Raw genomic sequence first — 17,839 nt, 5'->3', positions numbered from 1 at the left:
TGACCGATGAATTTGTATACGTTATCATCAGAAAATGAATCAGCAAATAAACCGTCTAAAGAGAACATTACTCTCTCTTCCTCTCCATTTACTGATATTGTAAATACAAATTGTTAGACTGATTATGTAGTTTATCCTCTGCAATTTGCTAGGCATTCATGGAAGTACGCGAGCTACAGCTTCCAATGGGAAGGTTGCTGATAGGGGTAGCGCCAATACTGACGTGCGTGAAATAGATTTTCTCTTTAAAAACGAATCTATTCCTCATTTATAGATGGCAATGATTGTATTACCATACAATACTATGTATTCCAGAACTACATATAATGCATCGTTTATTATTATATTCATTATTTTAACTCTCCTTCCAAAATATCTGTGGACTGGAACGTACCACACCAGGTCGGATTGACCCGGAAAAAAAACAAAAATGCATGTTCTCGTTTTCATGTATTTATTTTATCAATATAAAAGTTAATGATATGAAAATATAATAAAATATGAATATCAATGATGATTAGATGTAGTTTTATTGAGGTTTAAAAAAAACAATTCTCTTTTATAGAGGTCTTCAATTAAAAGTGTTGACTCGATCTTGCCAAAGACAGTACGGTATGAAGATAGATTTATCCAATAGAAACCCCCGATCACACTTGTAGGCGATGTCATGGCGACGTTGGCTAGCTAAGCTCATGCGCAGAAACACGTCATCGGGTCTAACGGTCGTCTCGAGCCAAACTGCGCATGTGCAAGCCGTCAAAATTAAAGGCTGTCTTTCGGTATAAATTCGTTTTGGACTAAAATAAAAACGTGTCAGTTTGTCACTTTCCCAAAGTTTGAGTAATAACATGTTCAACTACTTAACACATTGTCTCCAATATAGGTTGTGCTTTTAGATTTCGAGAAAATTAACAACTAAGGAATCATTTTTCACTTCTCTCATTGACTTCTCAAACCCCAAACCCCGCCCTGGTCTGCTTGGCCTGTTTCGCAAGCTTTCCCGGAAGACTTCCGATGTTGCGGCTCTGTGTTTACTGTGTATTTACGGGTGCGTTCGTAAATTCAATCTGGAGTGCCAGAGTCCCCCCTGGGCCCTCTTATATTCCGAGCGTTGTCCGTTCATAAACGCGGAGCGTTTCGCTCTCGGAGTGTTCAGAGCGCACACACTGGACGCTCTGGCCGCGGAGTAGGGTTGATCCGAGCGATCTGGCAACACAACGGCAGTCAAGCACCCAAGCTAACGTTAGCTAGCTTCTTCCAGACACAAATGAGCGAACACCTCACTCGGACTATTTACCCGCCCTAGCAGAGCTGGTTAGGTTGTTTTCATGTTATCCAGAGCGTTGGTGGCTGTGCTGCTGGCAACAATTTAATTAAGCTTTTTTTTGCCGACGTTTACTGACAGCGGCCCTATTCAACGTTGGTAAATTCGTCAGTTATTCTGCGCTCTAGCACACTCGGACGAGAGAGCCTGAGTGAATGTACGAACGCACCCGTTCCACGTAGCTAGAGAAGGCCGTTCTTTTATCACCGACCCGCTCTATCCTTTCCATTTTTCATTGAAAACAAACCGTGTCGGTCATATTTTATGGTTTTATTTATGCATTTGGTGAAAGCGACATAGAACGAAGTATATGTTATTGTGAAGATAGAAAAGGGAAGAACCCCTCGATTAGCCGGTCGGCGAGTGTGCCTGCTGTTTTGCTGGCTAGCTCACGTTAGCTAACTTTCCTTGTATTGTAACTTACTAGTAAGTTAACGTTAGCTAGCTAGGTTCTCGTCGTTGCCACTGGTTGTTATTGGATAGCTGTACATCCTTCGTGTGTAAATTAATCATGGCAACTAGGCGCCTGACCGATGCCTTCTTATTAATGCGGAACAATGCAATCCAAAATCGGCAGATATTGGCTGAGCAAGTGAGTACATACGACCCCCGTCGTACTCTGAGTACACGTAGCAATGCTGCGGTGAGTCTAAAGTTAATCGTCTGGATTTGACATTTGATTTGTGTGTGTTATGATAGTTAACACATATGTTAGCCGTAACTTGATTAAGTATCTTCCGTAGCTAACTAGCGAGTGACTATCTACCAAACATCAACCTGATGTTGGCTACTTGCTGCGTATAGCTGTCAAGCTAGATGCGTACATTTGCATTGAGTCATGTCAGAGGCATGCATTTGGAGTACTGATGCCCTCGAGTTGCATTTCCTGTCTTGCCAAAATATTTGACCAGCTCAGTTTGCTACCAATCATCAAAGAGCGTGCATTTTCCTTTGCCATGATAGTCAATTGAAGGAATGCATTTGTAAGAGTAAGAAACTAAGTAAAAGATAAAGGTAGAACATGAAATGCATTTTTAGGGGCAATGTTCAATACTTGATAAGTATGTGCATGCTGGAATGAGTTGACAGGTCTTTTGTTATACAGATGGTCAAATGTAACAATCTACATGTTACATTTCATGAGGTGTTTGTTGATAGTGTGTGGCCTCTGTATTTGCCCTTTTGCCTTAGTGAATTGCATGCCTCAACCTCCCCATTATGCTAGATGGTGCTGTTGTTTCAGTTATAGATTTAGTTGATCCTGTGCTTGGTAAACTGTTCTTTAAAACTTATTTAACGCTCTTTAGATCAATATGGTTGTTACTAAGATATTTGTATGCTAGAATTTAGAATACCTAGTTTGCACTGTTGGTCATTGTTACATTTCATACATTCTGCACTGAAATATAGTAACACTCAAAAGTGTGGACACCTACTCATTCAAGGGTTTTCTTTATTTGTACTATTTTCTACATTGTAGAATAATAGTGAAGACATCAAAACTATGAAATAACACATGTAGAATCATGTAGTAACCAAAACCGTGTTAAACAAATCACCTGGAATGCATTTCAATTAACAGGTGTGCTTTGTTAAGTTGATTTGTGGAATTTCTTTATATCCTTAATGCGTTTGAGCCAATCAGTTGTGTTGTGACAAGGTAGGGGCGATATACAGAAGATAGCCCTATTTGGTAAAAGACCAAGTCCATATTATGGCAAGAACAGCTCAAATAAGCAAAGAGAAACGACAGTCCATCATTACTTTAAGACATGAAGGTCAGTCAATCCTGAAAATGTCAAGAACTTTGAAAGTTTCTTCAAATGCAGTCACAAAAACCATCAAGCGCTATGATGAAACTGGCTCTCATGAAGACCACCACAGGAAAGGAAGACCCAGAGTTACCTCTGCTGCTGAGGATAAGTTCATTAGAGTTACCAGCCTCAGAAATTGCAGCCCAAATAAATGCTTCACAGAGTTCAAGTAACAGACACATCTCAACATCAACTGTTCAGAGGAGACTGCATGAATCAGGCCTTCATGGTCGAATTGCTGCAAAGAAACCACTACTAAAGGACACCAATAAGAAGAAGAGACTTGCTTGGGATAAGAAACATGAGCAATGGACATTAGACCGGTGAAAATCTGTCCTTCGGTCTGATGAGTCCAAATTTGAGATTTTTGGATTCCAACCGCCGTGTCTTTGTGAGACGCAGAATAGGTGAACGGATGATATCCGCATGTGTAGTTCCCACCGTGAAGCATGGAGGAGGAGGTGGGATGGTGTAGGGGTGCTTTGCTGGTTACACTGTCTGTGATTTATTTAGAATTCAAGGCACACTTAACCTGCATGGCTACCACAGCATTCTACTGCGATACGCCATCCCATCTGGTTTGCGCTTAGTGGGACGATCACTTGTTTTTCAACAGGACAATGACCTAACACACCTCCAGGCTGTGTAAGGGATATTTGACCAAGGAGAGTGATGGAGGGCTGCATCAGATGACCTGGCCTCCACAATCACCCGACCTCAACCCAGTTGAGATGGTTTGGGATGAGTTGGACTGCAGAGTGAAGGAAAAGCAGCCAGCAAGTGCTCAGCACATGTGGGAACTCCCTTCAAGACTGTTGGAAAAGCATTCCAGGTGAAGCTGGTTGAGAGAATGCCAAGAGTGTGCAAAGCTGTCACCAAGGCAACGGGAGGCTACATTGAAGAATCTCAAATATAAAATATATTTAGATTTGTTTAACACTTTTTTGGTTACTATATAATTCCATATGTGTTATTTAATAGTTTTGATGTCTATTGTTCTAGAATGTAAAAAATAAAGACAAACCCTTGAATGAGTAGGTGTGTCCAAACTTTTGACTGGTACTGTATATATTTTATTTTTCATTGTTGACCAGGATGCCAGGTCTTTTACAAATACTTTCTATGTAAGTCTATAATATCTTGTAGCCTAATTTCCTTTGTATAGTTTCAAAACTCTATATTGTTGGTCGTTTTCCCCTTTAGTCCCTCATTCATTCACCCTCCTTCTGGGCTCGTAGGTGTTTTGACTCTGGGACGGTTATTGTGTGAAGCAGCTTCATAGTAGATCTCAAGCCAGACTTTGAAATTCCTAACTTTGTTTAATTCACCTGATTGTGGGTAGTAGCTTGGATAGGTTATTTTTTGGCACTGATAGCACCAACTATCAAATGTTTGTTTGGATCAAAGAGCAAATCCGGTGGTTACTAGGCTTTGAGTTTATCTGATGGATATCGCTGAGGTGCTTTTTATGTCACTGTGTCTCTTGTATGGCGTACTGCAATCTGCATGCTGAGTGATCTGCATATCAAAACCCTCTTATAATGCTAATCGTTGTCCTGCATCTTTCCTTTCTCTGGGCCTATATGAAGTGGTTCTGTGGTTAGGCTAATCATTTGGGGATCGGGGACATATAGGGCTAGCCCTATATCTTTTCCTTCACACACACTCATGTCACACTTCACTGACCCAATGTATGTAGGCCTAGCTCCTGAAGATAAGCAATAGTTTGCTACTAATCAAATTGTATTTGTCACATTTATTTCATTTAACCTTTATGTAACTAGGCAAGTCAGTTAAGAATAAATGCTTATTTTAGAATGATGGACTACCCCGGCCAAACCCTCCCCTAACCCAGACGACGCTGGGCCAATTATGCACCGCCCTATGGGACTCCCGATCATGGCCCGGGATTGAACCAGGGTCTGTAGTGACGCCTCTACCACTGAGATGCAGTGCCTTCGACCGCTACGCCACTCGGGAGCCTACATGCGCCGAACACAACAGGTGTAGACCTCACCGTGAAATGCTTACTTACAAGCCCTTAACCAACCATGCAGTTCAAGAAGGAGTTAAGAAAATATTTACTAAATAAACAAAAGTAAAAAATAAACTAAAATTAAAAGTAACACAATAAATAACAATAACGAGGCAATATACAGGAGGTAACGGTACTGAGTCAATGTGCGGGGGTACAGGTTAGTCGAGGTAATTTGTACATGTATGTAAGGGTAAAGTGACTGCATAGTTTATAAACAGCGAGTAGCAGCAGTGTAAAAACAAAGGAGGGTGGGGGGGTGTCAATAAAAATTATCCAGGTGGCCATTTGATGAGTTGTTCGGCAGTCTTATGGCTTGGGGGTAGAAGCTGTTAAGGAGCCATTTGGACCTAGACTTGGCACTCCGGTACCGCTTGCCGTGCAGTAGTAGAGAGAACAGTCTATGACTTGGGTGACTGGAGTCTTTGACAATTTTTTGGGGCCTTCCTCTGACGCCGCCAAGTATATAGGTCCTGGATGGCAGGAAGCTTGGGCCCAGTGATGCACTGGGCTGTACGCACTACCCTCCGTTGTGCCTTACTATTATGGTCGCCATTTTGGAATTGATCTCATGGAGTTAAATGTCCAATGCAGCCATTATCTCAAATAATGTATGGGTAACAATTAAGTACCTTACTGTGATTGTTTTCAATTAAAATTGTAAAAAAAACATTTCTCAAGAACCATTTCTCAAGCAATGTTTCTAGAACTGTCCGGGAGTGGTCTGAGTGGGGAAGGGGAAAACTAAAAACTAGCTGTTATTGGCATCTACTTACCTAGTGTTAATGTTGCGACAGTTCGTTTCTGGTAACAGAACAAAATAGTCAGCACATAGTAACTTCTGATTTAGCTGTACTTTAATTAATGCAAACACGTGTATGGTAAATGTGTCGTTCGTATACGGTCTCTCTGTGACACCTCGCAGGGCAAAACAGAAGAAGAGCACGACACCTCCTTTGTTCTCTGTTTTATACTGAGAGATATTTCCCGCTCAATGCTGGCCTGTCCGAGGGAGGAGGAGCGTGGTTTAAACTTGCTCCTCCTGTCGTCGGCGTGTAGGCTGATCCCAGCGTCGTGACGCACTTCCTGTTGCCGGTTGTAGTTCTTCTTGTCTTCAACATTTGATTTACTCGTAGTTTATGTACTTAGCATAGCTTCCCCAGTATATTATAAAGGTTATGCATACCAATAGCCAGTTCAACCCTAACACTAGATTAACTCGTGGATACCATTTGTATGTCTCTGCGTGCAGTTTGAAGGAAGTTTCTAACTACAGTTAGCGCAATGACTAGAAGTCTATGATAACTGCTAGCATGCTACAGTAGTAGATACTGTAATGACCCGGCTGGGTCATAAAGGAAAAAGAGACGGACTCTAGGTGTGCAGGTCAGAACACAGGTTTATTCCTAAACTGGGCTATTGTTCAGGCCACAGCCCACGCCGCTAAATGCCGAATGTACACAACTATACCAAGTCTAATTAATGTTTACTCCCATAGGAACAGATCAAGGCCCCGAACAGAAAGAGAGAGAAGATGAGACAGTAATCCCTATTTATCATTTCCAAATCCCGCGGGATTACCCATCATACCCCCCCAGCCTTTCCCTCTGTCCTGACATATTTAACCCCTGCTAGTAGCCATGAGAACCATAACACACCCACAAACACAGAACACAATACCGGGTCGTTACAATACTATAGACTTCCAGTCATTGCTCTAATGCTAGTTAGCATTGGTTCGCGAAACTACCTCTAACTTCCTTCATACTGGATGCAGAGACATGGTATCTATGATTTCATCTGACTCTGGGGAAGTAGATAAAGGGCTTCATTGCCCAAATCCTAAAGTATCCCTTTAACTAATTCAGAGTGGCTGTGGATCCAACTGTCGACAAGTGAAGTCAGGGGATATGAATCTGCGACAGCAGAAAGTTTGACACTATTGTGTTTTTTCAACAGCAAGGCTCAGATCAACATGGCAGTGTCAACATAGCTGTTATTGTTTTATACAAGTTTTTCTTTATAAATGTCCAAATAAACTTTTCTATACCCCCATATCACAAACTGAAAACCTAACATGTGTACAATTAATTGGTTAGAGAGGTCTCAAATATCACTTTCATTTCTATCCCTTGTAGCTTTAGTATCGCGGAAAAGTTGGTTCCTGTTTCAGTCATGTCTTTGGCCACGTTCTCGTGGGTCAAACAAAAACACCCCAATGATTGGTTCACAAATAGTGCCTCCCACAATGCAAGTGATGACTGCATGGTGCAGTTGGTGAGAAGACACTGCAGCGACTTGAATCTGACTTCATCAAAAACGGCATGACTTTTCATCACATGATTTTTGTGTAGTTCATGCAGTCGACATGTAGTGGCAACTTCTTTTTATACCCATAACGCAACACACTTTGAAAGGCAGGGAGACCAACGTTGGTCAACGTCTTGACAAAAGTGATCCGCTCGAACGCGCCCCTGTGCGGAGAACAGGCTACTAGGGTGAAGTTAGATCAAGCTCAATCAATGTCTGCAAGATCATATCACAGAACCAAAATATAATGGCACAATGTAATGTTACTGTAAGACAAAAACACAATTTGTTTTTCTCATGAGGCCAAAACTCAACCATGTGTGTCTCTAGGCAAAATACACAGGTAGGCTATGCTACAGTTTAACAACATGTTCTCTAAAATTCGCTCAGTGTACATCATTCACAACAACACTATATAACTCAAGATCAAAATGCAAATCCCCATTAAACTGATTGAGATCTGATGGTTGCTTACTATGGGTAAAACTTGAAGAATTATCATTCACAATGAAATGCTGTGGTGTTTTTGTCTTACGGTAACTTTGTGCTATTATATTCTGTTATGTAGAATATTGTGGTCATTGTGAGATCTTGCAGACATTGATTCAGCTTGATCTAACTTTATTAAACGAGCACCATTCGCCTGAGTAGCCTGTTCTCTGCGTGTAGAGAATTTATTAGGTACCCCGTTCACGAAAATGGTTCGCTTCTACAGAAAGTGAGTCTCGTGGCCGTGGCTTGCTATATAAAGCGGGCATCAAGGCAGTCAGTTATTGTTCGATTGAATGTTATAATGGGCAAAACAAGTTATCTAAGTGACTTTGAGCGTGGTATGAACGTCGGTGCCAGGCGCGCCAGTTCCAGTATCTCAGAAACTGGGCTTTTCATGCACGACAGTGTCTAGGGTTTACAGAGAATGGTGCGACAAACATCCACTCAGCGGTGGTCCTGTGGACGAAAACAGCTCGTTGATGAGAGGTCGTAGGACAATGGCAAGAATCGTGCAAGCTAACAGGCGGACCACAAACAGGCAAATTACGGCGCAGTACAATGGTGGTGTGCAGAACGCATATCTCGTCGTTGTCACGAATGGGCTATTGCAGCAGACAACCACACCGGGTTCGACTCCTATCAGCTAAAAAGCAAGAAGCGGCTCCAGTGGGCACGCAGTCACCAATACTGGACAATTGAGGAGTGGAAAAACATTGCCTAGTTTGATGAATCCCGGTTCCTGTTTCATAATGCTGCTGGCAGAGTCAGGATTTGGCTTAAGAGTCCATGGCCCCATCCTGCCTGATGTCAACGGTACAGGCTGGTGGCAGTGGTGTAATGGTGTGGGGATTGTTTTCCTGGCACACGTTAGGTCCCTTGATACCAATTGAGCAATGCTTCATTTCCCAAAGAATTCAAGCTGTTCTGGAGGCAAAGGTGGTTCTGGCCCGGTACTAGTGTACCTAATAAACTGGCTACTGAGTGTGCACATACGCAGAATGTGATCTGCACATGCACAGTCTTCGGGAAGCTCTGGATGTTTTAGTCGCCAGACTAAAGATCCTGAAAGTCAGAGACGTGGCCACGGCTTAACTAATTTACTGCCTTGTCATTTTTGTAAATGGAAATAAAAAATACATTTTAGTCATTTAGCAGACGCTCTTATCCAGAGCGACTTACAGTAGTGAATACATTTCATACATTTTTTTCCCCCCCGTACTTGGGAATCGAACCCACAACCCTGGCGTTGCAAACACCAACGTCTACCAACCGAGCCACACGGAACCGTTTCACCTTTAACTACGCAAGACCGTTAAGAACAAATTCTTATATACAATGACGGCCTACCACAAGCCAAAAGGCCTCCTGTGGGGACGGGGGCTGGGATTTTATATATATATATATATATATATATATATATATGACAAAAATACACATCACAACGAGACACACCAAAACATTACATAACGAGAGACCTAAGACCGCAACATAGCATGACAGCAACACATGAAAACACAGCATGGTAGCAACACATGGCCACATGGTAATAACACAACATGGCAGCAACACAACTTGGTAGCAGCACAATACATGGTATAAACATTATTGGTGTGATGTCCCCAGGCAGGCCAAAACTCCATCCCACCAAAACAGGCTGACATTCCAGGCGGTCTTTTCAAACAGCTCTTACACTAATTTCACAGTATTATTCCGACCGTGTGTGTGTGTATGTATATATAGATTTCTCAAATACCTTTTAAAGGGGGATTTCACAGGTTTGAAGAACCTCAATGGATTAACATAAAATTAATTATACTTTTTTTTCCCAGACACATAATCTGGTGACTCAAAATGAGACATTTTGGAATGTGTGTGATCCCTCTTTAAACAGTGTCTGCTAGTGCATGCAACATCTCTGTGTGAACAATGTGTGAAGATGATCACTGCTTTTTGTCTGGATCTCACTTACTGTCACTGCTGTCTTACTTCATCTCACCTCTCCCTCTCTCCTCATTGGATGGGACTTCGCTGGGGTCTGCCAATCATATTAGGAGCTTGATGAGGTACTGTCTAATCTCCTCGTATCCAAACTGTCACAAGGAAAAAATAATAAACCATGCTTTGTATGGGTTGGAAAGTCTGCAAACAATGTTTCAAATGGGTAGTGATAACTGTGTAATATGTATGGTTTTTACTGTCAGTTGGCTGATGACCGCATGGCCCTGGTCTCAGGGATCAGTCTGGACCCAGAAGCTGCCGTCGGAGTCACCAAGAGACTGCCGCCCAAGTGGGTAGATGGGGTCGTTGAGGTAAGAAACATGCTCTTAACTACTTCAGTATGAGAAGTTTTTATTATTATGTTTATTACTAGTCTCTTCTCAAAGCAGCAGACTTCAAATGCTTAATTTCACCATCACAAACAATGAAACTATTGAGCTAGATACTTAGATACTTTAGAAAATGTAGGCCTAATATGTATTAGTCTATATAAAATTCCTAAATCCGATCTCACTCGTCTTTCTTTAAAATAGATTTCTTATTTGGAATTTTGGATCTTTTGGTGTCTAGTTTTCTCGTGCCTCATGTGTAAATCCTGTGGTTGCGTGGGCTATCAGATTCAGTACGAAATCACACGGGTCCGGCAGAAAATGAAGGAGCTGGCCGCCCTACATGACAAGCACATGAACCGTCCTACCCTCGATGACAGCAGTGAAGAGGAGCATGCCATAGAGATCACCACTCAGGAGATCACACAGGTAGGCCAATGACAGAGATGGAAGTCTATACAAGAAACCCCATTTTAAAGAATTTTGAAGAGAAGTCACTACTACTATTATAATATAATATATTATACTATCATAGCCTTCCCTGTAGCTCAGTTGGTAGAGCATGGTGTTTGCAACACCAGGGTTGTGGGTTCGATTCCCACGGGGGGCCAGCACAGAAAAAAAATGTATGAAATGTATGCATTCACTACTGTAAGTCGCTCTGGATAAGAGCGTCTGCTAAATGACTAAAATGTAAATGTATAATTGTTATTACATAGGAAACCCGCTGAGGCAAACAAGAAATCCCACTGAAAGAAACCACATTCTATACAATAAACCCCATTGAAAGAACTTTGAAGAGAAGTCACATTTATTACTACTACATAGGAAACCAGCAGAGGCAAAAGGTGACCCACCCCATAAGAGGCCTTCTGGAAAAGCCCATGCCTATGCAGTGGTGTAAAGTACTTAAGTACAAATACTTTTTTTGGGTATTTGTACTTCACTTTACTATTGATATTTTTGACAACTTTTACTCCACTACATTCCTAAAGAAAATAATGTACTTTTTACTCCATACATTTTCCCTGAAGAACTTCTTACATTTTGAATTGTTAGCAGGACAGGAAAATTGTCCAGTTCACACTCTTATCAAGAGAACATCCTTGGTCATACCTACTGCCTCTGATCTGGCGGACTCACTAAACAGAGAACATCCTTGGTCATACCTACTGCCTCTGATCTGGCGGACTCACTAAACAAAAATGCTTTATTTGTAAAATATGTCTGAATGTTGGAGTGTGCTCCGTCCGTAAAAATAATAACAATTCTGCTGTCTGGTTTGCTTAATATAAGGAATTTGAAATGATTTATACTTTTACTTTTGATACTTGAGTATATTTTAGCAATTGCATTTACTTTTGATACAAGTATATTTAAAACCAAATACTTGTAAACTTTTACTCAAGTAGTATTTTACTGGGTGATTTTCACTTTTACTTGAGTCATTTTCTATTAAGGTATCTTTACTTTTACTCAAGTATGACAATTATGAGTTCCTAACTAATTGTTATGAATATTAATTTGTTAAATATGATCAGATCATACTAAGACTTGTTGTACATGTTAACGTTTGTAAGCTTTTATAAAGGGCTACGGTAAATAGAGCCTGCTGACGTAATACTGTATGTCAACAATTATTGGCCATTCTTGTTATATAGTAGAATTAGAAATATATTTTTCAGTGAGCATTTCTCCGTGCTCTAATTTTCTTGGGTCTGTGTTGATTATAATTATTTATTTAGAATTGAAATTGTACAAAGGTCTTTTGTCGTATGGCAAAGATGTATTGCTCTCTCCTTTGTCTGTGTAGATGTTCCACCGGTGTCAGCGTGCAGTGACAGGTCTGCAGACTCGCTGTGGCCACTGCACAGAGCAGGAGGAGAGGCTGCTGAGAAATGTGGTGTCCTCATTGGCAGGGAGCCTGCAAGACCTGTCCACCAACTTCAGACACACGCAGTCCAGCTATCTAAAACGTAAGCAAGCACTCACTCACTCAGTATTTACTCCTACACTTCGCAACTATCTTTTCGGAATTATTTTCTTTCTATTAGTTTCAAGTCTTCCATCCCTCACTTCTCTCTCTCCTTACACAAACACTCCCTACATTTATCTTTGTTTTCACCTCCACCCTCATATCATGTCTCATTTATTGTCATAATGTTGATGCTTTCTGTTACAGGCATGAAGAATCGTGAGGAGAGATCCAAACACTTTTTTGACTCTGGTCCTCTAATGGAGGAGGATGAAGACCTGGCACTATATGAAATGGTGAGCTTGGAACTGACAGTGTATTTTGACATTTACCTGATAGGTGCTCATGCATATCTCTCAGGAAAAATATCATATCCTGGTTAAATTAATATAGTAATGCATAGACACATGTCTTGTTTTTGCTAAATGTAACAAGAATGTGAGTTCCAATAAGTTGACTTGAAACCTAATGAAAATCAATGGGTGTTGTGCTTTATCTCAATGTAACAGAGGAAGTCACCTTTACATTTTAACAATACTCATCTGACACCACATGATTTATTTGGATAGCCACCAAAATGTTGACATACTTTGCATTATCAATATCACACTATTATTTACACTAGAGAAATGTTTCCTTACACGAGTTTGAATCCATTGATATGACAAAGGGTCTGTCCCAAATGGCACCCTATTCCCTACATAGTGCACACATTATTTTCTTTTTACCAGGGTCCATAGGACTCTGGTCAAAAGTAGTTCACTATAAAGGGAATATGGCACCATTTTGGGATGCAGACAAAGTTATATCTCCCTGAGCCCATATCTCTGATCTCGCCCAGGGGTTTACAGATGACCAGCTGGTCCTGGTAGAGCAGAACACAGTGATGGTGGAGGAACGCGAGAGAGAGGTCCGACAGATAGTCCAGTCCATCACCGACCTGAATGAGATTTTCCGAGACCTGGCAGGAATGGTGGTGGAACAGGTCTGTGAGGGAAACCCTTTTCAGTGTTTGGAAACACGACAATTATATGGAAATAAAGTTTAAGCTATACAATCCAACAGTCCATTTATCCATAATTTCATTTGACTCTGCAGTAATATTAATAATATCTGATTTACATCACTATCAAACTGTGTGTATATATATATATACAGTGGGGGAAAAAAGTATTTGATCCCCTGCTGATTTTGTACGTTTGCCCACTTACAAAGAAATGATCAGTCTATAATTTTAATGGTAGGTTTATTTGAACAGTAAAAGACAGATTAACAACAAAGAAATCCAGAAAAACGCATGTCAAAAATGTTATACATTTATTTGCATTTTAATGAGGGAAATAAGTATTTGACCCCCTCTCAATCAGAAAGATTTCTGGCTCCCAGGTGTCTTTTATACAGGTAACGAGCTGAGATTAGGAGCACACTCTTAAAGGGAGTGCTCCTAACCGCAGCTTGTTACCTGTAAAAAAGACACCTGTCCACAGAAGCAATCAATCAATCAGATTCCAAACTCTCCACCATGGCCAAGACCAAAGAGCTCTCCAAGGATGTCAGGGACAAGATTGTAGACCTACACAAGGCTGGAATGGGCTACAAGACCATCGCCAAGCAGCTTGGTGAGAAGGTGACAACATTTGGTGCGATTATTCGCAAATGGAAGAAACACAAAAGAACTGTCAATATCCCTTGGCCTGGGGCTCCATGCAAGATCTCACCTCGTGGGGTTGCAATGATCATGAGAACGGTGAGGATTCAGCCCAGAACTACACGGGAGGATCTTGTCAATGATCTCAAGGCAGCTGGGACCATAGTCACCAAGAAAACAATTGGTCACACATTACGCCATGAAGGGCTGAAATCCTGCAGCGCCCGCAAGGTCCCCCTGCACAAGAAAGCACATATACATGCCCATCTGAAGTTTGCCAATGAACATCTGAATGATTCAGTGGACATCTGGTGAAAGTGTTGTGGTCAGATGAGACCAAAATGGAGCTCTTTGGCATCAACTCAACTCGCCATGTTTGGAGGAGAAGGAATGCTGCCTATGACCCCAAGAACACCATCTCCACCGTCAAACATGGAGGTGGAAACATTATGCTTTGGGGGTGTTTTTCTGCTAAGGGGACAGGACAACTTCACCGCATCAAAGGGACGATGGACGGGGCCATGTACCGTCAAATCTTGGGTGAGAACCTCCTTCTCTCAGCCAGGGCATTAAAAATGGGTCGTGGATGGGTATTCCAGCATGACAATGACCCAAAACACACGGCCAAGGCAACAAAGGAGTGGCTCAAGAAGAAGCACATTAAGGTCCTGGAGTGGCCTAGCCAGTCTCCAGACCTTCATCCCATAGAAAATCTGTGGAGGGAGCCGAAGGTTCGAGTTGCCAAACGTCAGCCTCAAAATGTTAATGACTTGGAGAAGATCTGCAAAGAGGAGTGGGACAAAATCCCTCCTGAGATGTGTGCCAACCTGGTGGCCAACTACAAGAAACGTCTGACCTCTGATTGCCAACAAGGGTTTTGCCACTAAGTATTAAGTCATGTTTTGCAGAGGGGTCAAATATTTATTTCCCTCATTAAAATGCAAATCATTTTATAACATTTTTGACATGCGTTTTTCTGGATTTATTTGTTGTTATTCTGTCTCTCACTGTTCAAATAAACCTACCATTAAAATTATAGACTGATCATTTCTTTGTAAGTGGGCAAACGTACAAAATCAGCAGGGGATCAAAAACCTTTTTCCCCCCACTGTATGTATGTATGTATGTATGTATGTATGTATGTATGTATGTATGTATGTATGTATGTATGTATGTATGTATGTATGTATGTATGTATGTATGTATGTATGTATGTATGTATGTATGTATGTATGTATGTATGTATGTATGTATGTATGTATGTATGTATGTATGTATGTATGTATGTATGTATGTATGTATATTGGGGATTGATCTCAGAAATGATATATATAAAAATGACTGTCTTTCTTCAATCTGATTTTCTTTATCCAATATCAGGGCACAGTACTTGACAGAATTGACTTCAATGTGGAGCAATCGTGTGTCAAAACAGACGAGGGGTTAAAACAGTTACAAAAGGTGAGGACACAATGTTAAAGATTGTTGATGTTTCAGCCCAATTGGTGATTATGTCCACGAAAAATGGAAAGATGTTATCTTGCCCACAAACTTTGTTAAAACATTTTCTCTCTTTGTTTTCTTGCAGGCTGAACAGTATCAGAAGAAAAACCGAAAGATGCTGGTCATTTTAATTCTTACTGTTATAGTTGTTGTTCTAATACTTATTCTATTTGGGACCAAGTTCTAGTGATGCATTCCTTTGTTTTTGGTATGTCTGTGTTTATGTTTGGTGTGCATCTATGTGTGCTTGTGTGAGGGGTGTCTGTCAGTATCGTTTGAAGTACAATCTGTCCAACTTTCCAATCAACATCTGAAGAATCACTCTTCCCGAATCTCTCTCCGTATGGCTGATGAAGATGTATTGAATGCATGATCACAAAGAGAGGACAGCCAGGGAGAGTTCCTATTTCACTTTGCAACTGGCCTGCACACATGGCCACTGTCCTCCCCAATACCCTCTTAAACATGACCGTATCCTCCATCTGTCATGGTTCCTGCTGCAAACAAACACAGAAAAAAAACCTCCTTAAATTCTCTTGTGGAAGACTACTGATTAACTGTCATGGCCACACATTTTGCTTGTTTTTCAAGCAAATAAGTGGTTTGCTTGTGTGAGCGTAAGCATCATATGTCCAGTTTTATTGTAAGCTATAGCTGTAAGCCCTGCCCTCCAATGTCTGTTTTCAAGAGAAGAATCCTGACAACTCAACTAGATGAATATTGAATGTCTATGAACAAGGAACATTTGTGTCTCGTGATGATGCTACACCACCCTGGTCATTCTTTTTGCATTTGATTTTTCACTTCATCATGGTTACTTTTTTAGAGGGAGAAATTACAAGATTTGCTTTTCTCTCAGTGGCTGAAAAATGACAATAGCTGATTCATTGAATACCAAAAACAACCTTTTGGATTAAGACCTGTAGTTGACCATCCTAAATTCATGTCTCTGTACCAAGAGTAGTGTCTTTAATGAATTTGCACATTTAGATCACTTGATGACTGCTTTCTTTTGTTTCATGACCCTCTATTGTCCGATATCGCTAACTAACACATCAGTTTATTCTTGTCTTTTGTCCCTCAGTTTGCACATATCGAAAGACTGATGGGTTTGGTTTCATGGCTGTGAAACGGTCTCCTGTATAATATGAAATTATAATTATTTATTTTGAATTTAAATTGTATAAAAGTTAAACGTTTTTTGTCTAATATGACAAAGATGTATTGAGTAGCCTACATTGTGTCTATGGTCTAAAGTATGGGGATGAAAATTGTGATCAAGCCTTGATCTCAGAAATGACTTTGCCCATTCCACTACAAAATCTATTAAAATTGAGAGTACCTTTTTCTCACACTACTGTTTCTTATGAAGCATTTAACTTTTTTGAGGAAAATGTGTTATTTTGTTTGAGCAGCTTTTGAAAGCAAAAGTCTAATTTAAAACAGTATTGATTGTAGAATTCGATTTTCATAATAGCAAGCTAGGACTGATGGTTTGTTTAGCAAGTCTGTTTGGAAAACACAGCAACTGCTGTCGCTATCTGGTAAGCACACATTGAACACATGTCTAGTGGCTAATGTGTTAAATTATAGCCATGGTATGAAATAGATAATCATCTCCGGCCTCTATGCGTTCTCTGGAAAATAATGCAACTCCGTTAAAAGGCCGTTAAAAGGGCAGTTGCACTTCGCTGGCACGTCGTGATACACACCTTCCACGTCGTTTATTATTTCCCATAGAACTCATAGCCCCTCCGTTAATTATTCCTTACATAATATTTGGTTATACACACTAGAGGTCGACCGATTAATCGGAATGGCCGATTTCAAATTTTCATAACAATCGGAAATCGGTATTTTTGGACGCCGATTTGGCCGATTACATTTATTTATTTTTATTTAAAAAAAAAAAACATTTTTAGACCTTTTTAACTAGGCAAGTTAGTTAAGAACACATTCTTATTTTCAATGACGGCCTAGGAATGGTGGGTTAACTGCCTTGTTCAGGGGCAGAACGACAGATTTTTACCTTGTCAGCTCGGGGATTCAATCTTGCAACCTTACGGTTAACTAGTCCAACGCTCTAACCACCTGCTTTACATTGCACTCCACGCGGAGCCTGCCTGTTACGCGAATGCAGTAAGAAGCCAAGGTAAGTTGCTAGCTAGCATTAAACTTATCTTAAAAAACAATCAATCAATCATAATCACTAGTTAACTACACATGGTTGATATTACTAGTTTATCTAGCCTGTCCTGCGTTTCATATAATCGCTTAGGTACACGTTGCTCCAACCATAAACATCGATGCCTTTCTTAAAATCAATACACAAGTATATATTTTTAAACCTGCATATTTAGTTAATATTGCCTGCTAACATGAATTTCTTTTAACTAGGGAAAATGTGTCAC

The 17,839-nt window shown here is 40.6% G+C and overlaps 1 protein-coding gene across 3 annotated transcripts; it reads left to right on the top strand.

Annotated features, from left to right (window-relative positions):
* The first annotated feature begins 1,039 nt into the window (after positions 1–1,039).
* LOC106565427 (syntaxin-16) lies at positions 1,040–16,782 on the top strand. Of its 3 annotated transcripts, none has more exons than XM_014132547.3 (8): positions 1,040–1,967; positions 10,177–10,284; positions 10,591–10,731; positions 12,116–12,278; positions 12,485–12,573; positions 13,119–13,262; positions 15,306–15,386; positions 15,514–16,782. In XM_014132547.3, exons 1-8 carry the CDS (start codon positions 1,836–1,838, stop codon positions 15,613–15,615), a joined length of 960 nt encoding a protein of 319 aa, XP_013988022.1. In that variant the 5' UTR covers positions 1,040–1,835; the 3' UTR covers positions 15,616–16,782. The 3 variants fall into 3 exon arrangements, with proteins under 3 accessions (XP_013988022.1, XP_013988024.1, XP_013988025.1); XM_014132549.3 differs by having other exon boundaries at positions 1,041–1,916; XM_014132550.3 differs by lacking the exon at positions 1,040–1,967 and adding an exon at positions 2,017–10,038.
* Positions 16,783–17,839: the final 1,057 nt, after the last annotated feature.

This window comes from Salmo salar, chromosome 12 (genome assembly GCF_965601325.2).
Source record: "Salmo salar chromosome 12, fSalSal1, whole genome shotgun sequence".
Taxonomy (NCBI): Eukaryota; Metazoa; Chordata; class Actinopteri; order Salmoniformes; family Salmonidae; genus Salmo; species Salmo salar.
The sequence above is the reverse complement of the archived record's forward strand: the minus strand, read 5'-3'. Positions and strand labels throughout refer to the sequence as shown.